General features: G+C 30.8%; 3 protein-coding genes and 1 non-coding gene across 4 annotated transcripts; 2 read left to right on the top strand and 2 right to left on the bottom strand.

The window, feature by feature from the left end:
* The first annotated feature begins 3,853 nt into the window (after nucleotides 1-3,853).
* TRNAP-UGG lies at nucleotides 3,854-3,925 on the top strand. Its single transcript has one exon. It is a non-coding gene; the product is annotated as a tRNA-Pro (tRNA).
* Nucleotides 3,926-4,773: 848 nt separating this feature from the next.
* Nucleotides 4,774-6,013, bottom strand: LOC110622455 (histone H2AX). The gene is made up of 2 exons (XM_021766955.1): nucleotides 5,713-6,013; nucleotides 4,774-5,141 (listed from the first exon to the last, which is right to left on the bottom strand). The coding sequence occupies exons 1-2, from the start codon at nucleotides 5,911-5,913 to the stop codon at nucleotides 4,920-4,922; spliced, it is 423 nt and encodes a 140-aa protein (XP_021622647.1). The 5' UTR covers nucleotides 5,914-6,013; the 3' UTR covers nucleotides 4,774-4,919.
* Nucleotides 6,014-15,534: 9,521 nt separating this feature from the next.
* LOC110622786 (gibberellin receptor GID1C) lies at nucleotides 15,535-18,822 on the top strand. The gene is made up of 3 exons (XM_021767420.2): nucleotides 15,535-15,917; nucleotides 16,660-17,637; nucleotides 18,386-18,822. The coding sequence occupies exons 1-3, from the start codon at nucleotides 15,879-15,881 to the stop codon at nucleotides 18,521-18,523; spliced, it is 1,155 nt and encodes a 384-aa protein (XP_021623112.1). The 5' UTR covers nucleotides 15,535-15,878; the 3' UTR covers nucleotides 18,524-18,822.
* Nucleotides 18,823-21,438: 2,616 nt separating this feature from the next.
* On the bottom strand, nucleotides 21,439-23,578 carry LOC110622017 (putative leucine-rich repeat-containing protein DDB_G0290503). Its single transcript, XM_021766351.2, has one exon. It carries the CDS (start codon nucleotides 23,506-23,508, stop codon nucleotides 21,637-21,639), a length of 1,872 nt encoding a protein of 623 aa, XP_021622043.1. The 5' UTR covers nucleotides 23,509-23,578; the 3' UTR covers nucleotides 21,439-21,636.
* Nucleotides 23,579-24,229: the final 651 nt, after the last annotated feature.

Below are 24,229 nucleotides of genomic sequence, written 5' to 3' on the forward strand. Positions count from 1 at the left end.
TTCTTTGAATGGGAAAATCTATTCATCAAACAAAACATGGTGTGAGAATAATATTTTTTTATAGACAAGAAAAGACATTTGTAACCTTTATGTAAAAGACTGTAACCAAGAAAGACATATTTAGTTGAACGTAAATAAAGTTTATTTTTTATATATGGTCGCAACCAAGGATAACAGCAACAATCGAAAATACAGAAAAAATTATATTTCAAATTACGTTGAAAAATTATTTGCTAATGTGATTTGTGACGAAGATTCCAAATGAAAAGTCTATTTATTGTGTAATAGCAAATGCATGGTTACAAAATTTTGGTGGTATAGAGGCATGAAGTAAGTAGGCTCAGCCAATTTCGGTTATATGACGGTATTTTTTATTCGCACATCCATTTTATTTAGGTGTGTGTGGATATGAACTTCGTTGTATAATTCCATTTTCAAAGAAATATTTTTGAAGTGCTTGGTATTTTCCACTCCAATCTAATTGAAATTATTAAATTATTTTACAAAAAAAAAATTCAACTATAGTCCAAAATTTTACGTAACAAAAAAAGACATCAGATTTTTTCTGAATAAAGTAGATTCGAGTATACTTGTTAAAATGAAAAAAAATATATATATATATATAATGTAAGCAGGATCCCACAAATCTGAACAAATTAATTCTAAAGGGTTTTTTTTCAACAAATGAAGAATTGAAAAAATGCAACTTGTGTGATTTACTTATACAACATGTTTCACACAAAAATATATTCACATTATTGGAAATAGATAAATTATTCAATAATAGAATTTTATCAATAGTTTTAGAATAAGCATAGTCTAAAATAGTACGTCATATAGATAAGGTGACCGAATTGCAAGCCGATTGCACTTAAAATTAAATCATACAAATCATCCTCAACTTATCCCTTGTGAATTATTTGCTTTATTCGGAGGTCCTTTATCACAAAAAAAAATTGGAAAAGAATTTCAGTAAGACATTATTAGAAATAGAAAATAAATTGGTATTAGAATCGGGAACATGCAAAATATTATCTAACTAAAAATCATGAGAATTGAGAGTAAATGATTAGAACCAATATTAGAAATAGGTAAGCTTTTACCATTAATGAGAGCAATTTCATCAGTTCCCGAATATTCAGAATGGATGCCCAAGTTTTCCAATTCAGATATAAGTGATGAGTCGCTCCACTATCTACAATCCCCGGTTTATGGGTTGCAGTAGGCGTTTATGGGTTGCAGTAGGCGAGGAAGAGTAATTATTTGCAAGTTTCAAATTTTGATTACTGTATTTGGGACTGGGACATAAATTAGAAGTGTGGTCTTGTCCCTCGCAATTGTAACAGATAGGATTGAATCCTTCAGTACTGGTGGTTTGATTCCATCTAGAGTTTGATTGGTAGTCTCCATGCCTACCACCACGTCCTCTCCCTCTCGATCCACCACGGTTTGATTGATGATTATTATAGGAAGCATTGGAGCTCTGAAGTTGCATCTCTTCAAAAAGAATGAGACCAAACAGATCATCGAAAGAAATAGATGTTAACATGGCCTCTATATTGCGCATGAATGATCTGCAATCTAAGCCTAGGCCTTGCAAGATTTGATCAACAAGATCATCTTCAGAAATTAAGGCATCAAGAGCAACCAGCTGATCAAATAGTTACTTTGCATCAATGTTTATGGATAGCGAATGGAGAGCATTTTTTATGGTCCTGATTTGCGCTCGAGAGCCAGAGGCATAGGTGGTTTTTAAACGACTCTAGGCATCAAAAGCCATATTGGCACCAACAATCTAGGATAAGACCGATTCCGGGAGGAAGCTTAGAATCTAACCTAGTACAGTTTAGTCTTTGATGAACCACTCTTGATAAGCAGAAGTTGGAGCATTGTTAATCTATTTGGGAGGAGGATCAATCAAGCCATCAACATGATGGAACAATTGTTAGCCATAGAGAAGAGGGATTAATTTCGTTTTTCACATAATATAGTTTGAGGAGGTGAGTTTAACTGTAATGTGGTTTTGAATGGATGGAATAGTAGAAGGTAACACGTTAATTGGAGCAAAAGGAGTAGGTGGATTGGGAGCCATGGAGAAGAAACAGACTAGTATATGACTTTTTTATTATAATTTATATATGACTTTTTAATTTCTTCTGACTTTTTAATTTCTTCCGACTTTTTAATATAATATAAATCACAATAAAATAAAAAATTTTAACATATATATTTTATCTTTATTTTTAATAATAAATAAATTGAAAAAAATAATTAATATTATTAATTAATTGATACTACATATTTTTCATATCTTATGTGAATAATAATAATAAACATATAAGAGATTCTCAAGTGCAAAATTAACCTACGTAATTGTGTCATGATATAAATTTATAATTTTTATTCATTTTTTATTTTATTTCTATATAAAATAATAATTACTATATATTAAATGTAATTTATTACTTTTTTCATCATACTTTTTAATTGCATAAAATATTATCAAATTAAAAATTTATTCAATTCAGATAATTTATAAATAAATAAATATAAATAAATTAAAATATAATAAAAAAATAAAATGGTATTTATAATACTTTAAATCAAGTCTTACAAATTTTAAATAACTAAATTATTAAATTTGAATTATTATAATTTATTATATTAATTATTATGATAATTTTAATCTTTTCGCTCTCTATAAAAATATAATTTAAAGTTTTTTTTTTTTTATTCTCCTTATGTGTATAGCATGAAATATAGAATTGTACAACTGGTCTTTTGGATAAATAGAAATTGGAGTAGGATTATTCATATGTTGGAATTTTTTGATTAAGTGATTATCCCTTTTCACTGCCACCACCATTACTACCCTCTGTATCCACAACTATTGAAGTTTAATAAAATTTATTTTTTTAAAAATATAGTTGTTTCAGTGAAATCTGTAATTGAATACTAATAATACGATAGTAAGTATTAAAATTTTTACTTTTGTGATATAATAAAATTTGTTAATTCATAGTTTTATCCTTAATATTTGAGGTCTTTAAATTTTTTATTTTAGAAAATAAAAAATCATGATAATAATTAAATTTTTAATTCTCCTTTGTAATTATTTTTTTTATTTTATGACAATAAATCATATATTTAATTAATAGTTTTTTCTTATATTATTTTGAATTCTAAAAAATAAAATAAAATATTATGATTTGTTCTCCATCAATCAATAAATTCAAGTTTAAAATCTGAATATAAAAAGAAAATATTTTACTCCTCTTGATAAATGGGTGAATTCATAAAAAAATATATATATTATTTTATAAAATAATTTTATATTATAATTTTATACTATTCTATATAATAATAATATAAAATATTTTAATATCAAATGCAGCTAAATGACTAGTTAGTTCTATAAATAGGAGGAAAAAAAATGGTTGTCTTAGCTTATTTAAGGATACCCTTTCTTTTCTAAAAAAACAAAATTAAGTTACATTTGGATCTTATACTCTGTGTGGGAAGAGGTTTTTTATAGTTTAAAAACTGTGTTTGGGAGGAAAAAAAAAAAAAAAGAAATATTTTTAAAATAAAATTTTTAGAGATTTTTAAAAATATTTAATTTCAATTCAGCAATTTGATTTGAGAAGGTTTTTTTTTTTTTTTGAAAATTTATAAAAATTTTAAATATTTTGAAAAACTTTACCTTCTCCTTAAATAATAAAAAAATGTTAAAATTTCAAAATCATGAAAAATTTTAGGTAAGATTGTAAATTGAAATTCAACTAAAATCGAATCGGCACTGAAATAAATTGCTGATCAATTAAAAGGAGCACTAAGACTATGAGAACGTTGAGGGCATTTGGTCTAGTGGTATGATTCTCGCTTTGGGTGCGAGAGGTCCCGAGTTCGATTCTCGGAATGCCCCATTCTTATTTTTGACCTTTTCTTTAATAACTGGCTGTATGAGATTTTGCCCCCTAGCAGGATGAAAGGTCAATCTGTGCGCACTGTTTTGCAATGCTACGTACGTTTTTGTCTTCATCTGTCATATATTTTTCCTGGATAATAAATAAATACTTACTTCCACAGCGTTATTTTTATGATTATATATGATAACTACGGATTAAATTCTCTTGCAGACTGTGAACAACTTTTCTTGCATGATATTAGGAGGCTTGGTGGTGGAGCACCTAGTATTTGGGGGTGTCCTATCGGCCATCAATTTGATGTTGACAAGGTTAGGTTGGAAGTTCATAAATAACGCTGCAGTTTGGAATAAAAATTTTAGGTAACTGAGATTTTTTATTCCCCTTCTTAATTGAGGAACAGATGGACAAAGCACTCAAATGGTTGGGCTTCTCCAAGGATGAAGCTAGCTTTCAAGTGAGATGGGCTGCGCTAAACACTGTCTTTGTATTGTGTCGTTATCATAAAGCTAGATTGAAACTGGTAGAAGCCATGGCACAGGGACTATCAGTTGGCTTCTGCATCGACGCAATTGAAAATGCTATGGATGGAGAACAAATATAGATAGTGTATTGAGATTCCATCATGTTGCATGCTCTTTTACAGAGAGCACACTGTTCTCCAATCCTCCACCTGATAAGACAATACGAGATCTTCTCCAAATCATGCAAGAATCAAATCAGAAAAGCAGAACTACGTAGAAGCCCACCGTTCTGTTCCCTGACAGAGTAACTCGCACATCCAATCTGTTTTCCACTAGTATATTTAATTAATGAAATAAAATAAAAATTAGGAGCATTGTAGATGGATAAACTCATCGCAAAGCTTGTGTAGATTGATTCCAAAGCTGCTTTACTCAAAAGATACCAGTCGACCCAGTAGAAAGCCAAAATTGAATATTTTACAACATGTAGAATCCCTAAACAAAACAACAGGAGACTTGAGGAAAAGTCCTAAAACTCTTGAGAAGCAGATCCAATATCGCCTTTGTCCTTGCCCATCTTCTTAGGAAGGAGAGTCTGGTGAATGTTAGGCAACACACCACCATTGGCAATAGTAACAGAGCCCAGAAGCTTGCTCAGTTCCTCATCATTCCTCACAGCAAGTTGAATGTGCCTTGGCACAATACGATTCTTTTTGTTATCCCTTGCTGCATTGCCAGCAAGCTCCAATACCTAAACCAATAACCATTAGCGAACAAACACTGGCAATAACCCCAAAGATAACCCAATAAACAGCTAATAAATCAAACAGGCAACAAAACGCAAGAAACGAAGAACCTCAGCTGATGCTAATAGAAAAACATTTATGGTCCCAGCTATAACAGCAATACATCCTAAGAACCAAGAAAACTTTTACGAGCAATACAAAACCAATCCACAGAAACGCAAGCTACAAGGAATTAAGAAAAAGCTCGTCATCCTATCGGCTAATGAGTATAAAAAACAGTTATCTATTAAGAATAAAGAAAATAGTTATTAATCCTTCTGTTGCCGTTATGAATATGATTAATACCGGCAACGTTTACAGTCAATAGCATTACTCAATTCGACCCATAGTGCAACAGTTAAATCCAAATCATGACCCATTAAACAAAACCATCAAGATCAGGAAGAAACATAAGAAAAATAATTTTTTAAAAAATAGCATAAGAAAAAACCTAACTTAACAAAACAATAAGGGAGCAAAACCCAAAGGAACCATAACACACAAAAACAAATTGAAACCAAAATCCCCTAAATTTACCTCAGCAGCAAGGTATTCAAGGACTGCAGAAAGATAGACGGGAGCTCCAGCACCGACACGCTCGGCATACTTTCCGGCCTTGAGAAACCTAGCGATCCTCCCGACTGGAAACTGCAAGCCAGCCTTCTGCGATCGCGACACAGACTTCGACGCCTTAGGCTTTCCTCTTCCTCCCTTTGTCGGTCGCCCGGTAGAACTCATTTTCACTAATCCGTAGAAATATCGCACAAAACCAAACCCTAACCAGATTATGAACACGGTGAAAGAGAAACAACAGTTATAGAAGACGCTTTCCTTTTGAGAATACTTGAGAAAATAAGAGCATTTGAGTTTATAAAGGAAGCGTAGGCTTATACTGATTGGTGGATACGGCTTCACAAGGATTGCCAACGTGGCACTCGACGGCGGGAAATTTTGTGCATTCCTTTTGTTTCGCTCTTCAGCTTCGTCTGTGCTTGGAAAAACGGCGTCGTCAAGTGGAGATGGGCAAAAATGGAAAGAATATGGGATCCAAATTTCAGAAACCCATTATTTTGAGGACTGAATTGAAATTGTACAAAGCCTTCCCCGGGTGGGCTTTTTTTGTTCTCATGGACCTGACAAGAATGTGGCCGAAAGGACAGGTTCGGCGTTCCCCTAAAAATTTTCCAAAACTGGTAAACGAAAAAAAACAACTATTAATTCTTAGTTTAAAATTAATTATACAAATTTTTATCGTTTGACTATCTTAATTTTCTTATACAAAGTAATTTTGTTTTTCACTAGATAATGTTTGATTGCTAAAAGAATAAAATCATAACAATATCTAAAGGGATTTTAGGCCAAAAACAAACAAATTATACTTTCTTTTTTTGAGAAATTTATCTGCCGTTGCCATTTTTTCTTTTTATGAGCGACAAACTTTTTTCTACTGAATTTTGTGGCTACTCCTATTCTTTTTCGGATGGGAGTAGCTCCTCCCACCCCTCATTCAAACATGAGTCATTTTCTTCTTCTTCAAGAAGGACGGTAAATATTCTTGTGATTTTTCTTTTATATATTTCGTCTTTGGAAATATATATTTCCCTTCTTTTCTCAAGAGCTATGGTGGTTAAAAAATATGGGTATTATGGATCTAAGTTTTCTTACAAAATCTCCCCTTTTCCTTTCCAAACTTCTCAAGTTTTAGAGGTTGTTATCGTGCTTCAAAGGAGATGGTTGGACTCGACGGTGGATGATTACTTACCCTTTCTCAGGCATCCACATCATCAAGTCCTTTAGGTCTGGTCTTGCATGCACTCCTCGTCTGTCGATCACGATATTTTCCTTGATTTGGGGAACTTCTGTCTCCATTTTGATTTTGCTTTTTATTTTTTAATTTATTTGTTTTGACTTATGTATTTTTTGAAAGGCTGAAACTTTTTTAAAGTATTGATACTAATAACGGCCGCATCTTTATACAAAAACTCTAAAGAAATGAATTTCCTTTTAAAAGTTGTACACTCTCTCTTTAAATGAATCAATCCGTCTTTGATTGAATCAATCCATAATTCTTTGTTTCTCAAGGCACATTAAAAGCACTTTGCAAGTTTTAAACCATGCTTATACATTTTTCTATTTTTACTAGTTTCAATGGCATGTTTGCACATTCACTCGTATTCAGTAGTTTCAATTGCACACTCGCACATTCACCTCTTCACATTCTCTTCTTCTTTTATTAATGAGCTAGACTCCACTTTACAATCAATACAATCAACATAATCATGGTATGAGGTGGATGGAAGAGCTTTTTAGATACTCACTTACACCTTTTTGAAACTTTGCTCTATGAGCTATCCCTCATAACCTATCGACAATTGTAGATAAAGGAAAGCATGTGGTCTAAGACGTCCATGCAACATAAAAACCCAAGCAAAACACACTAGAGAAAAAACAAAATGTAGATTATTAGATCCCTCCAATTTCTCCACAATTTTGGAAGTAAGAAACAAAAACAAAAAAGGAATAGGAAAAAAATCTACTTAGCTGGGGATTGACAAATGAGACTTTTTCTGTTTGGATGAGATAGAGTGGAACCAATAAAGAGAAAGCAAGGAAACTGAACTCCCAAATAAAGAAGAGAGAGAGATTCTATCTAAAAAAAATGTCTAGGATGACATGTATTAATTTTTATGCTCTTTTTTTTATACATTAATTTTTATGTTTTTTTTCCTCAAATGTAACATACACTAAAAGGCTCAATATTACATTGAGGTTTAAAGTCATTGAGCATATATTAGCAATCTTGAGTCTTTAGGGCTCCAAAAAAAAAAATCACTATAAATGCTAATGACCCAAAAAATAACTTGAGATTCGTATTATAACTTGAAATGAAAATCAGAAAGCGCAACACTCATTTACTCTAACGCTTTATTTAGAAATTATTTTTAAAATAATAATGAGTATTTTGATTCGATTAAAATATTATTATTTAATAATTAAATGAGTGATTTATGAAAGTTATTTCTTGTAATGTTTAATCAAAAATTATTTAAATAACTATTCACTACTACAACAACTCATAAGTTCTATAACCATTACTATTATCGAACAGTGCTTAAGAATTTTGACCACCATTATGCATAAAGATTTCTCTAAAAATGCTTTACTCTTTTTGGCACAAAATTATTCAATGCTTAAAATGTAAAATCATATCATTTATTCTATTTAATTACCGTGAAATGTAAATCTTTTTGAAAATGTGTGTTTTCTTTTATTGTTTTAACATAATCCGTATGATTATATTATTTTGCGTTGAATGTAATAATTTTTAAAATTAAGGTATTTATTAAATTATATAATTGATTTTTAAATTAAATAAATAACTCATAAATAATAGAATTGTAACTGGGCCAGGGTTGCCCAGCCCACAAAAACTCAATAACCCTTTTCCTCATAGTCGTGGCTTGTGGGTGTGAGTACATGGAAGATGAAAGAGACAAGAAGGAGAAAGGCAAAGTGGGAGATTGGAAATAGGGATGAGCATTCGGTCGGTTCGGTTTAAAATCAAACCAAACTGAATAAACTGAAAACCGAAATTTTAGTGTTTATGAAAATCGAACCGAATTAATTTTGATCAGAAACTAAATCGAACCGAACCAGTCTGATTCTGTTCGATTCGGTTTGATCGGTTTCGATATTTAATAATTTTTTTATTTTTTACACTTTATTTTTAATATATTATTATCACTAATCGGTTCGGTTCGATTTTTTCGGTTTTTTTTATTAAAATCAAACCGAATCGAAATAACTGAAATTTTTGAAATTAAAATCAAATCGAATCGAAATATATAAAAAATCGAACTAAAATTTCAAACCAATTCGATTCGGTCGATTTTTTCAATTTAAACCGAATATTGTACACCTCTAATTGAAAAGGGTAAATGAAAATAATATTTTAATATATTTTTTAAAAATAATATATTTTTTTTATAATATAAAGTTAAATAATAAATTTTTGGAAAAAACAAAACAAAAAGACAAAAGAGCCTAAAGGCAAAATAGAAAATGAAAGCAAGATGAGGTGTTCAATTTTGGACCATGCAATAGGGACAAATATAAACAAAGATGACTTCAATTTAAGGGCAGCTTGTCCTATACTTGGACATTAAATAATTAGTTTTTTTTTTCCTTTAATTTATATTTTTTTAATCAAGTAATAGATAGTGGTACAGGGCGGCGACAGGCTGAATTCTAGCAAAATTGATTTGAAATCCCACTCAAAATCAATAATTTTTATTTAAAGTTTTAAAAAAATCAAAATGAAAATTTTTATAATATCATTCTTTTTTTCTCAATGTAAGTTCTCTAAAGTCCAAGAAAATGGTATTCCAATAAAAAGAAATTTATATTGCGCAAGATGCGGTATTTTGCATTTTAAATTTTTATTTTTATTTAATTAATTATTATATTATATTTTATTAATTTAATTTAATTTATTTAATTATATATTAAATAATTATAAAATTTATATTAATATTCATATTTATATTAATTATTTTAAATTATTTATAATATAATATAATATTTATTTTATTATAATTTAATTAATTATATATTAAATTTATATAAATATAATTATAAAATTATATTAATATTATTATAAATATTAATTATTTAATTTATTTATAATATAATATTATATCTTTCACATTTATCATTTTATTTTATTATTTTATTATTATAAAAGTCTTAAAAAATTATAGAGCTAACAACACCTAAAAAAAATTTCCAAACTATTACTGTTTTAAGAATTAAATATTCATAAATTAATTATAATAAAATAAAATAATAAATATGAAAGATGCTATATTATAAATATTTTTTTTTTTTTTGTTTTCAACTTGAAAAGGTGAAAAACCCTAAATTTATATGAGTAGTAGCATTAGATTGGATTAGATCCTAGTTGGAAGGAGGGGGGAGGGGGAAGGGGAATCCAGAAAAATCCAAAAGCAGTTCCTAGTTGTTGACTATAAGAATAGTGAAGTGCCCCCAAAAGCTTGTCCTACTGATTATGATGTTCATCAACAGTGAACTCTGATCAAAAGTTGCCAAGTGCTTCTTTTCTTTACCACTCATTTTTCTTATTTATTTTCTATTATTAGATGGGTTTTTTTTTTTGAAAAAAAAATATTTATTATAAAAAAAGGGCAGAGAGCTAATGAGCTATTGGGTATGATTTGTGAAAAATATCAGAATGAGAAGCTGAGCCAATTGGTGTTTTAAATGATAATCAATTTGAAAGCGTGGCAAACTCACTGCCCACTCAGTTTTCCCATATAAAAACTCTACCTTTATTTTCTCTCTTTTTCATTTGGCATTTTGTTTCCCAATTATACAATTTTTTAAGGATAATTTTCGTTCATTTTTTAATTATATTTTTCAAATTAAATATTTAATTCTAATTTATATTTTCAAATTTAATTATAAAACCTTTTTATTTATTATTGCAGTTTTTTTATATAAAAATAATATTTTTCACACTTTTTTAATATTTGAGTTGCTCATTAATATTAATTAACAGAAAATATTTTAATCAAAAAAATTTAATTTTTTTTAAATTACTTCTGATTTAAAAAAATTATTTTATATAGAAAATCTTATTAATGTTTTTATATAAAAATTTTTTATTTTTAAATTAAAATTAAATAATGAAAAATAAATGATTTTATTTTAAACATATTTTTAATGAAAAACATTTTCATGTAAAATATTCTGTAAACAAATAGAGCCTGACTAGTTAAATTAAACGATTCTCAAAGTAAAAGTACTGTGAATGGAAATTACTTTTTTTTTTTTAAATTCTTTCATTCATATCATCTCCAGATTAAATCTCATGCTCATATAATATCATATCAAATAAATTTAAACTTATTTCATGAGAACTGTCATATCAAATTTCACTCATTTTTTCTATTTAAACCGTTAATATATTAAAATATTTTTATTTATGATTAATATAAAAATTTAAAATAATAATTTTTTATTCAATATAATTAATGGGAGATGTTAAATAATTAATAATATTAATTTTTTATAAAAACATACGTGTGATATAATCGTCATGATGTATCATGTGTGTCAAGAATAATATAAATTTAATTAGCTTAATATTAAATGAATTAACTATTCATTATTAATGAGTCGAATAAAAAAAATATATTAAAAGTGAACTTATTTTTTTAAAATAACATGCGGCAGCAGCATCTTGTACGGTTTAAAATATATAGATTCCTTCCATTGTCGAAAAGAAGAGATTTTATTTTATCGTATCTAATCTCTTAATTCGTTTTGCAACTCCAATCTCAACACATTTAAAAAATATATCCAGTTTCATCACGACTCTCATTTATTGCTTCCAAGTTATTTACTTAACTAAACTAGTCAAAACTAGTTCATGTGTCATTATTTTATATAATTCGAATTTCACTCTTTCTCATTAGTATACTAATACAAGATAAAGAGATATCAATAGACTATTGAAGAAAAACATTTACATCTTGCACCAAACAACTAAAGTAAGATTGACGTGGAACCCTATGGCACAAATCTCAAACCTCAAACACAAATAGATATAGAATCCAAAAATTTGATAAGCCCACCTCCTATGACATCCCAAACTTAGAGAAGCTGAAACACCAATGATCGAATGATTTAGATGAGAATCTGACAAACGCCACAACGAATAGTTGATAAGTTAGCCAAGATTCCTGGTACAATTGATGAAAGTAAATCATCACTCTCACTCAAAGCAATACACGCTAAAGACATGAAAAGAATTTTGAAATTTTGATTAAAAGCCGCCTCTTACAATTATTTCTTATCCTTATATAGTAAGAAGAAAAACAAATAAAATCCTAAGACACTCTTATTGGGCCTGACTTAAACACATAAGACCCAAGCCCAATTACACACTAAAATAACACATAAGTATTAAAATATAAGCTCAAAACATGGCCCAACACTCTAAAACTTAAAAGATAAAGTATGGCCAGAATACAAACCCAAACAAAACTAAAATAAAACAAGTGTTAAATAATAAAAATATAGCAAGCCCATCATAACAAAACTGAATTTTCACAAAAGCCTTACTTAATGATACGGATCCAATAGGGCAAATTTCTAACAATGGTGTGGAGCAAACTTATGTCATTCAAATGGATCTAAAAGGAGTTCAAAATCATATTCATATGATCCATATATATTTGGGGCGTGCTTCAACTCATATGGGACAGATTTGGTGCAACACTTGCAATCATAGGTTTAGGGAGCCTAATCAAACCTATGGATTAAAATTACACAAAGTAAAACCTAAAGTGAATATCAAGTAAGACTTTTGTAAAGATTCAGTTTTGTCAATAGTATACTAATACAAGATAAAGAGATATCAATAGATTATTGAAGAAGAACATTTACATCATGCACCAAACAACTAAAGTAAAATAAATAACAATGTAATTTTGATATTGCCCTCACAACAAGGAGAGCATCAGTTTCCAATTGAACATGATGGTATGGTCTTACTTTTAGCCAGCTAGGAGCTTCCCGTGCAGCCATGATCTCATCAACCATAACATGAAAAATTCACAACCTAAAAAAGAGGAGCCCACAAATAGAAAATGACTTGTGTGATCTCTTAAAATCCATCAAAATTTAATGCAATTACTATATTTTGAGTTACCAAAACATTCACATTACATTTCAAATATGAAACAAGAGATTGAAATCCATATAGGATTGCAAAGAACATTGAATGACTTTTTCATGGCTGGACTTGATACTTGAAATGAAATCCAGTCAGCCAAATAATCTAAAAGAAATTCATTAAGCTGTTAAATAGTAATTTTGTTTGAAATAAAAAAAATATATAATAATCAGAAAAATAAAAAAGTATTACCCCGTTTGGATGCACACAAATATTGGTAGGAAGTAAACAAAGATTGAAGCCCACAAAGAATGGTCCACCATTTAATGGTAGGGATGTTTGATATTGATTAGTGCAAGCTGTAGAACTTGTAACTTTCTCAAGGTACTGTACTTTGACATGCAGCATCCCAAGTACCTTCTTTTCTTCCTTCTCCCAAAATTAGCCATTAGATCACTTCTCATCAAAAAATTCAATCAACGGTCAATATAATATTATTATATTAAAAATTTATAATACAATTATTATATATATAAGCTATGTAAATTTTTTTAACATATTATTATAATATTTATAAATAATTTATTTTCTTCGTCTGATGGTTTACCAGATCGATATTGGACGGTGGCAGAAATTCACACGTGGGTAGAAAAGATAAAAGGAAGGGAGGGGACATATGCAAGTTGAGGGGAGGTGTGGGTCCCCGGTCCGTATCATAGGGTAGTGTTGAAAGGGAAGAGGAGGGGGCAGTCCTTATGTGGATTGGTCATTTGGGGCATTATAGATTTTGGCCTTCCCTATGGGACCTTATTTGTGGGACACCCACCCCTCTCGTGACTAACACGTGTTTCTTCTTTGAGGTTGAATTTTGTCCTTCTCCATCCCTCCAAACCCTTTTTTTGCCTTATATGCCCATTGATATTTTTACTTTTTATTTTTGTTTATTTATTTGTTTTTTTCTTTTTTTTTTGCAAAAATATTATGGAGTTTTTGAATTCATGACCCTATTTCTTAAAATGGTGAGTAACAAAATTAAATTTTAACAAGTAGGATTTAAAAAATAATAATTTTAGTGGTTGTTGTAATTCCAAACTTATTTAAAAGTATAATTGATTTTTAAAAAAATTATATTAAAAATTTAAAAATTTATTTTAATTTATATTTATATTCAAAATTTTAAATTTTATATAATAAAATTAAATATTTCTCAATTTATCATAATTATAATTAAAAAAATTAAATTGAATTTAAAAAAATTAATAACAAATTATAATATAATCCATAAAGTTTTATATTAATAAATATATAGTTTTTTAATTTAAATTTTATATTAAAAATAAATTCACTCTATATTGATCATATATAATATTAAATAAACATTTATTATAAATAAATTTCCACTAAATAAAATATTCCATATAAATATTATATATTAAAAAATTTATACACACTATTATAAATTATATATATTTTTAATATATAAAAAATTATATTTTACATTAATAATATTAAATATACAGTTTTATTATACAAAATTATTTAATTTATGATTTTTATAAAAAATTAAATAAGTTATCTACGTTTTTATAAATTATTTAAAATATTTAATATTTTTATTTTGTTCAACTACAAAATAATTATAATTGTGATATATATCAATTCATTAATTATTTTGATAAAAAATTGTATTTAATATCAATTATATTAAATAAAATAAAATAATTAAATATTTTATATTATAAATTTTTTAAATTTTAACTTTTTATTAAACTATTATATATATATAAAATGAGAATGAAAAATAAATAATAAAATTTAAAAAAGTCATTATTGAAATAAAATATTATCTTAAAAATTATTTTATTAGTAAAATAAAATTTTAGAAATTATATTGTAATTTTTTAATAATTTTTTATATTTAATTAATTTATTTTAGTTATAATTGAGATAAAATAAAAATATTTTAATTTTATTGTTAAAAATTTAAAATTTAAAATATAAATATAAATTAATGTAAATATTTTGATTTTTTATTTAATAATTTTTTTAAAAAATAATTTTATGTGGTATAATATGTGAATTAAAATTTTTTTATTAAAATTAATTAAAATAAATAATTAAAAGATGAGATACATATGAAAAAGATTAATTTTATTTTTTAAAATTTTAAAATTAAAATATAAATGTGAAAAGTGTTATTTTTTTTCTTAATAAAACATAATTAAATTAAGAAGAGCAAGTCTCCACGTATCCCTTATGGCTTTAAGCGGTCTGCAAAAAAGCGTTCGGACGGAACCCGTTGCCGTTTGTCGTCACGTGACTTGGCGCCGGCCGCACGCACGTAAGCTTTTGTTTTATTATCCCCTCAAAATTGCCATTTTTATAATTTAAATTCTATTAAATTTAATTTCACAGCTTATAGTTATTTTATTCCTTATTTATTACGTCAAAAATTAGCAAAAAGCCAAAATTATTAATATAAATTAACAATTTTTCAGAAACTAATAATTTTACATCGATGGGCCCCACTCAACAGTTATCTTTCGGCCGATCACTTTGTCGTCTCTCGTCCCACATCAAATCCCTTGTGTAATTTAGCACCCTTACATAATCATTTGCTAAGCTGCGCTTTTCTACATATCCTTCGCCCACTCTTTCGCCCATTTCTACTCTGTTTGTCTCTCTCCCCACACAGTTCCATTGCAGTGAGATTTACCATTTATTGTTATCGTCTATCGATCTATCTGTTCAAAAAAACTCGGAAAGAGAAAAAAACAAAGAAATAAAAGAGCTCGAGACATTGGCAAATTTTAAAGGTTGCCCATTTCCTTTTTGGGGTTTTATAATCTTCGATCATGAGACCAGGAAGTGATCTTTAGACTCGAAAAGATCACTTCTTTTCTGTTCAATATGTGAAGCGGATTATGAAGTGGGTTGGTCTCTGACAGGATATATTTTGAGTTATTAGCTATTGCTTTTGAATTTTCACAAGGGGCATAGTTTCATGGCTGGGAGTAATGAAGTTAACCTCAATGAAAGCAAGGTACTCTTCTCTCCTCCTCTTTCTTCCCTCATTTTTTGGTTGTCCTTTATGCAATCGACTTGTTTGGTGTAGATAGAGTCTTCTCATGGGTCTGTGGTAGTTTTCTAGGAGAATGCGTGAAAGTTGAAAATCAGCTTGTTGTAGTTCGGATTTGAGATCAAATATGGGTGTGTTGATGGGTTCTGGGTCGTGATTCTGTTGTCAAACGAGGTTGGTTTGGACCAGTGTGGGTGCACTAACTAATTAATCCCTTCTGCTTTCTGAGTTCCTTGCAAGTTGGGTTTTTGCATTTTATGGTTTTAGTTTTTTGAAGGATTTGAAGCTTGTTGGTTGGTTTTTGGTGTTTGGAGTAGTTTTTCCTCAGGCTCTGGTTGGATTTCAAGATCATGGAAGAGGATTTAGTTGATAATCTTCTTATTGGTCGTCTGATTTGCTGCTTTGATATTTTCTTTCGGTTGTCTGAAGATTGAATTAGTTTGACTTCTCTCGGGGATTAATTTTACTTGGTGAATATGATTTGGTTATTACTAATTATATTGCTTGGGCGTATTATTGTTGACTTTGTACCCCCTTATCAAATTGCATACTTGTAAAATTTTCGAGTTCAGAATAGTTTAGTTTTTCAACTTGTTAATCAGTTTGTAGTTGCTGCCAAAAAAACTACGTTTCAAAGATGTTTGCGGTTTTCTTCATGCCACTATATTTGATGAGATGGAAAATTGATCCTTGCTGTTTTGTTTAGAGGGTGGTTCCACTTAATACATGGGTCCTTATATCCAATTTCAAGCTGGCTTACAATCTCCTTCGTCGCCCTGATGGCACTTTCAATCGCCACTTGGCAGAGTTCCTTGACCGAAAAGTTCCAGCAAATGCAAACCCAGTTGATGGAGTTTTCTCTTTTGATTTTGTCATTGACCGTGGGACCAGCATCCTCAGCCGGATCTATCGACCATCAGAAGGGGAGCAGTTGCAACCAAATATTGCTGACCTTGAGAAACCTGTAAGCTCTGAGCTTGTCCCTGTCATTATATTCTTTCATGGTGGAAGCTTTGCACACTCGTCTGCAAACAGTGCTATATATGACACATTATGTCGCCGGCTGGTGGGTATTTGCAAGGCAGTGGTAGTCTCTGTGAATTATAGGCGTGCACCTGAACATCGATACCCCTGTGCCTATGATGATGGATGGACAGCTCTTAATTGGGTTAACTCAAGAACGTGGCTTCAGAGTAAGAAAGATTCTAAAGTTCATATATACTTGGCAGGGGATAGCTCTGGCGGCAACATTGTACATCATGTAGCTGTAAGAGCAGTTGAATCAGGTATTGACATATTGGGGAACATACTGCTAAATCCCATGTTTAGTGGGCAAGAGAGAACAGAATCAGAGAAGCGATTAGATGGAAAATATTTTGTCACTCTACAAGACCGGGACTGGTATTGGAGAGCTTTCCTTCCTGAGGGGGCAGATAGGGATCATTCAGCGTGCAATCCATTTGGTCCAAACGGTATAAACCTTGAAGGAATGAAATTTCCCAAGAGTCTTGTTGTGGTAGCTGGTTTGGACCTTATTCAGGATTGGCAATTGGCTTACGTTGAAGGGCTCAAGAAGGCTGGCCAAGTTGTGAAACTTCTATATCTTGAGCAAGCAACAATTGGCTTCTACTTATTGCCCAATAACAATCACTTTCATACCGTCATGGATGAGATAAGCAAATTTGTGAGTTCTAACTTTTAATATACGTAACTTTACCGGTTGGCAGGTGGCAGCTATACATGACAGAAGCTTGACATTCTGTTTGGGGGTAATTAAGGGTGGTTTGCTGTTTATACGATTTGTGTAGTATTAGTACTTACTGTTTCATTGATCATCATGTGTTGTTGGGTTCTGCTACTCTGGGGTCTGGTTCATGATGACTAGGCTTTTTGATCGAGTGCAGAAGGTGGTTCAGCATCTAGCTGATTTTGGATGTATTCTGTTTATACATCCAGTCGTCTGGACTTGGGTGATGTAGTTTGATGAAGCTTTGAAGGCAGCAGGAAGCTGTTTGACTAAGTTTAGCAGACCAACCAAATTTAAGTTTACCCATTCTGACTTCCATTTACAAGAGAGGAAGACAGGATCGCGGGGTAGCATTTTGGTGGCCGATTGATTGGGTCGTGCCTTGCTAATGTTATATAGCTAATTTAAGAACATGGATGAAAAACAATCCATGGTATTTGTGATCCTTTATGTTTTATACGTAAGCTTTTAGTATGTATAAAGGTGTTTGCTGCTTATATTAACTTCTTGTTCTTCAATTTTTGCTTTCTCCTTTATATTTCTGATTTGTTCTGGTTTAACATATTGGCAACTGTAAATATTATCATGAATTAGTGGTTCTTTTAGATTCCTCTTTCTGAGATCAAGCCTTGAATTATTTTGGGGGAGCATATCTCTTTATAATATATTGTTCTTGAGCTGGCAGATATTGAAAAGAAAACGGGCTTGGCTTCCCTATTGTTTGACTGTCAGAAACTCAGGTATCTGGATTAAGATTTGCAAGAAATTGGAGGCTTGTTGGGTCCCATTTAAAGCTTCAACTTTTGAAATTATCTATAAATAGAAGCTACCTAGAGCTTGGGGAGAGCAGGTATATGAGTTGATTATCTAAGCCAGCAGTCCAAGTTGGAAGAGACTACATTGTAATGTCGGTATAATTTGTTTGACATTATTGTTGAAATGTGTTCATTATAAAAACATTAAAAATGATTATTTCAAATGACTTTTTTACATTAATAGTTAAAAGTGTATGTTTTTCTTCCCCAAAAATAAAAGGGTTCAACATCAAGTTACAGGCTTTTTTAGCCTGCTATGTTTTTGACATAATGTCTAGAATACTGGGTTTCTGTATTTGGTTCTTTATAAGCATATGTGATTTGAGATGCAAGTAATTTTAGAAGAGTTGGGACTGTAGCTTGATTTACAAGTCCAAAGTTGTCCAGCTCAAAGCTGCTTGTCAATAGCTGATGAACATATAAAAGTCACAAGGGCATTTAATAGAAAATGTCTGATATGATCCTTGTGCTTTGGGAGTGGAGCAGGGTGCGTTCCTAAAGTGGAGAAGATTTTAAGGTGAGATTTTAGTACAAAGCATAGATTGCTCATGATTGGAAGATAATTGGGAAACAACTGAAAGGAAGAATCAATACGTGCTGTATTTTCATCCACTAAATGTGTTATCCTAAATCAACCTCAAACCCACACCTTATAAAAGGATGCAGAGACAGACAATCCATCTGTAATTTTATTTTTATTTTTTTTAAAAAAAAAATAAGAGAAAAGAAAAGACAGAGATGCAGACATTGTAACAAATGATTGCAAGCAAATTCAAGCACTCAATTCCTGCTGTTTGATGAAGATTGATTTGAACAAATTCTTGGCACTTCTTGAGGGGGTGATGTAGATGAAAATTTAAAGCTAAGAAACAGCAGAAAATACAAAAATTTGGTTGGTTTTAAAAGATTAAAACCCCATGTTCAAAAGGGACCACTTGAAAAACAACATACAATCATTTTAAGCTGTTGGGATTTGCCATCAAAGTAATAAAGGGGAATATTTGCATAATAGCAAAGAACAGCTAAGCTCTTGATAAAGACATCAAGTCTTGTTTAATTGACTTTTAAGACCTCTAAGTAGGTTAGATTTGTTAGTTTACTCATGTTAATGAACAGAAGAAGTTCAAGATGTACGGTCTTAATTTGTTTTGTAAGAAGAGTTAGGTTGTTTGCTTAATTTGTTTTAAGCTGTTCAATTCATAAATTAGCTTATTGCAGAGACAATTTCCATTTCCCAAACAGAATATGCAGTTGCAGCCATCAAGTGCCTGTTCTTTGAATCCAACTGGGTTATGCATGGATCAGTCAGCCTTGTAGGTTAATTGTTCTTAGAATTACAAATCTCAATTAAGGGAAAAAGAAAAAGAAAAGAAAAATCAGCCGAAGTCTTGGTATAAATATTTTTCAAAAAAAAAAAAAAAAAAAATGAAAGGCGAAATGCTCAGTAAATTTGATCAATAAAAAATAAGTTATGATTAAAGTAAAAATAGAGTTATTTGTAAGGAAAATAACTTAACTTTTATAAAGGATAAGTCATTTTTCAAATCTTAGTAGACATTTTAAATGAATGCATTTTATAGACATTTATTGTTTTTTAACATTACAACCAACAATAGAGAATAAATTATTTTCTTGAAAACTCATTTTCTTAGAGAACTTTTTTATATATCTAGAGAAAAAATTATCTTCAAAATACAAATAAGTCTTCTGTATACTTATAGTTTATATCTCTAGTCGGTCTAGAAAAGAATTGGCCATGAAAATTCCTTTCCATGACCCATTTCCTTAATTGATATTTACCCATCACAACTACATATGAAATTCTAAATAATAATAATAATAAAAATCTGATGCTAACCCATTTCTACATGTGAACTCTACATATATAATCTCCATATAAAGTTCATATTTTATGAAAAATGGAGCATTGCTCCATAGTCCAATCCCTTGTAGAAGTTGCTGAACATATTCTGTTCCATATCTAAATATGTCCTATGTCTGATATGACTGCTGAAATTACCATCCTGCCTTCATTAAATAATATAAGATATCTACAAACCTATCATGATTGTTTGTACAAGAATTATGCCTCGATACAATAAACACAACTGTCTGAATAGGAACATTATCTTCTCATGTAGGAAAGATTATCTGAAAGAACCAAATGGTATCTTTTTGCCTAACGAGAAAAGAGTATCATTTTGCAACCAACATAATATCAACTTGACCCATAAAACAATCTCAGTAAATCACTTGGTGTTGCCAGGCAATATATCATTGGAAACTGATTCTGCAGCTAAAATATAATTGTAGGTAACAATGTCCACAATCTGTTCACTTATTTCTTTCTGGGATCTGGGTGCAATTGGTTCATGTAATTAATGTTGAATCTTCATGTTGGCTACATTCTCCAAGATAAATAATCATGACTACCTGTAACAGAATCTACATTGGCACCTGATCTAACACAGAACAATTCTTCTCTGAACCCTTAATTTCTAACTCCACTTTCTATTTAAGCAAAAAAATCTTCATCAAAGTTTGACGCTTGACTGCATGCAAGAATTGTCTTATAGTTCTAATTTCTATTCAGAATCTCAGACTCGATCAGGAAGAGCTGAAAGTGTAGAGACGCAAAAGAGAAAAACACATGCCAACATTAATAGGTCTTTCAAAAAACTAAGCACATAACAACCTAGTATTATCCAATTGAAAAGGTCAAAAATCGCAATGACATGCTCTTATTTAAGATGGACAAGACCTTTCCTTTTAAGTTCACTAGTTCAGTTGACTATTCTCACTGACGCTAGCATCCTATTATTCATAGAAAGATGATTGTCTGCATGCATGAATACACTAAGGATGTTTAATGGCAAAAGGGTAAGAAAATTACCCCACAATATAACTATAATATGGAACAATGGATCATAAGTAAACAACAATTGAAAACCTTATCTCAGGTTGCAATGACAATTGAAAAACACTATTTTCTTAAGCATAAGTCGAGCAAGTACCAGAATAATATGGTTTTGCCCTCAATTAGAAGCTGATTAACCACTACTTAATGCATTAGCAAGAGGCCTTGCCCAGAAACAAAAGGTTGACAACTAAACCGAAAAGCTCAACGTACTCTAGCAGCATAAGCAACAGAGACCGCAGCCAAAAATGTTGTTGCTGAAGACACTATGGCCCATAAGCCCTTCTTCTTATGTGCATCCGTCAGAGAATTTTGCAGGAATTTCAGTTGCTGCTTCATCTCCTCCACCACTGTCTCCTTCTTTCTAAATGCACTTTTGATAGATTCCAGCTCTGTTGCATATGGTTCAGTAACACCATCAAGTTTCTTTTGAGTAATGGTTACTTCTTCCTCCCCATCATCTGATCTACATATTAATGCTGAGGCGTTCTTCAACATGGAAAGCGCTCTTTCTGAATTAATGGTAGTTGATTCCATTTTAGTCCTCAAATCATTAATTTCTTGTTGAGCCTCATAAAGATTCCTTTGCACCAGGTCCTTTTCCTTCTTCAACAAATCAACCTGGCATTCCATTTCCTTCTTCTGTTCCAACAGATTCTCACGCTCATTCTTCACCTTTGCAAACTCATCTAAAGTCTCTTCAATCCTCTTCTCCATTTCCAGAACTTTAGCCTTGAGGTTAATGGTATTCTTTTTCTCCTCATCCAAATTAGTCTGGGTATTCTCCCTCTCAACTCTCACTCGCTCGAAAGCATCTCTGTGATGGTTAACTTCATATGCTAGCTGCTTGTTCTTGTCTTCATGATTTTTGATGGATTCTTGCATTGCAAACATAGCATCCCTAAATCCAGCCAACTCCTCATGCAACTTCACAATTTCACTCTCCTTACTAAGTTTCACATCATCCAACTCTACTTTCTTTCTCATCAATTTCTCAATCAATCCATCCTTTTCTTTCACCTCAAACTTCAAAGTCTTTATAAGCTTGTCGCTTGAATCCGTTTGCTCCATTAAACTTTCAATAGTTCTTTCCTTATTTTGCTTCTCATCCATCAAAGCATCAAACTCCATTGCTATTACTTTTGCTTTCTCTATTGCCTCATAACAACTCTTCTCCAATTCCAAGACTTTTTCACGCAAAACACCCTCCTCCTTTCGCAAACTCAATATTATCTCATTCAATTCAGATGCATCTTTTTCCAATTCAGTAATCTTAAGCTTTTGCTCACTGTTTTCCATTTCAATCCCAGTGTTCTTCCTTACAATCTCCTTCATCTCCCTGTTTAAACCTTCAATCTCTTTTACTTTCTCCGCCAATTTCTTCTCAGCTAAATCTCTTAAATCTTTAACCTTCTCAATTTCTTCCTCTGTTTTCTTATTTTGTTCAATCGACTTAGCATAATGTATCTTCAATTTCTCAATTTCCTCTTCAGTCTTTATTTCCTTCTCCACCATTTCAATAATTTTCTCCTTCAACCGATTTGCCTCCTTCTCCCAGTTATCCATATCAAACCTCAACAAATCCCTCTCTCTACAAACCCTGCTCGATTTCTCCCTCTCATTTTCAAGATTAGCCAGTATCCCATTCACCTCAGTCTTCAAAAACCCAATCTCATTTTCTTTCTCTGCCTTCTCATTTACCAGGCCCTCTACAACAACTCCCATCTCATTCATCCTCATCCTAATAACAACACAAAACAAAGTATTTTCTATCTCCAAACTGAGTCTGTCCTCAGTTGCCCGAGTCAACAGATTTTCCAAATCACCCATCTCTGCACCAGTCCGAGCCAACTGAGACTCTAAACCCTCTTTAGCTTGCATCAACGACTCAACTTGCTGTCTGCGCTCAAGGGTTTCTTTAAGAAGCATAGAGTTGAGGGATTTCAAGTTCTGGAGCTTCTCTTCAGTGTCTTCCATAGTGGATGGTTGACGAGTCATGTCATGAGAATGGGAATTGACCTGTGAAACGTCTTGTTTGAGGGGTTGAGAAAGACGGGTAGGTTTCTTTTTGGCCATATTTGGTGGTGGTGGTGAAAAGATGTGAGATTTTAGGGTTAGGGTTAGGGTTTTGGTGGGGGTTCAATCTTCTATGGTTGAGGAATGAGATGGATAAATAAGAGGTAGAGAGGAGGAGTGCGGGAAACAAGGAGAGGAGAGGCTGTTGATAAAATTTAAATTTTGGGCCCAAAGTTTTAGGGTTTTGGGAATCTGAATGATTTTCAAGTTTAAGAAGCTAAAAAGATGAGACTTTTGGCATGGGGTTGTTTTGCTGGTGCCCACGAGGATCGTTAATTTATTTTTCATATTGAAAAAAAATATTTGATTTTTTAAATTTAACTTATTAATAATTTATGGATTTAGTTTTAATTTTAATAAAATATGATATTTCAAAATTTAAAAAATAAAATTTATCTTGAGGAAAATAAGATATTTTTTGCTTTTATTTTGTTATTTTTTATTCGTTAACGATGTTTAACCGCCTCTTTATTACAGTGTCAACTACCACTCTGTATATATGGATGTGTCAAATCTCTCTCTTTATGTCAAACGAGTAGAGCTGCGAAATGATCGGATCTGCTCTCCTTTCTCTAATCACATCACCAGACTGAGTTTCCTTTAAAAGAGTTTACTTGTGAGATTAATCTGATTCATTGACCGGACCGGTACACTCGATTTAAACTTATTTACTTGATAAATTTTATACTTATTTTTTTGTTAGGGTCTAACCTTATTTAAA

This window comes from Manihot esculenta, chromosome 9 (genome assembly GCF_001659605.2).
Source record: "Manihot esculenta cultivar AM560-2 chromosome 9, M.esculenta_v8, whole genome shotgun sequence".
Lineage (NCBI taxonomy): Eukaryota > Viridiplantae > Streptophyta > Magnoliopsida > Malpighiales > Euphorbiaceae > Manihot > Manihot esculenta.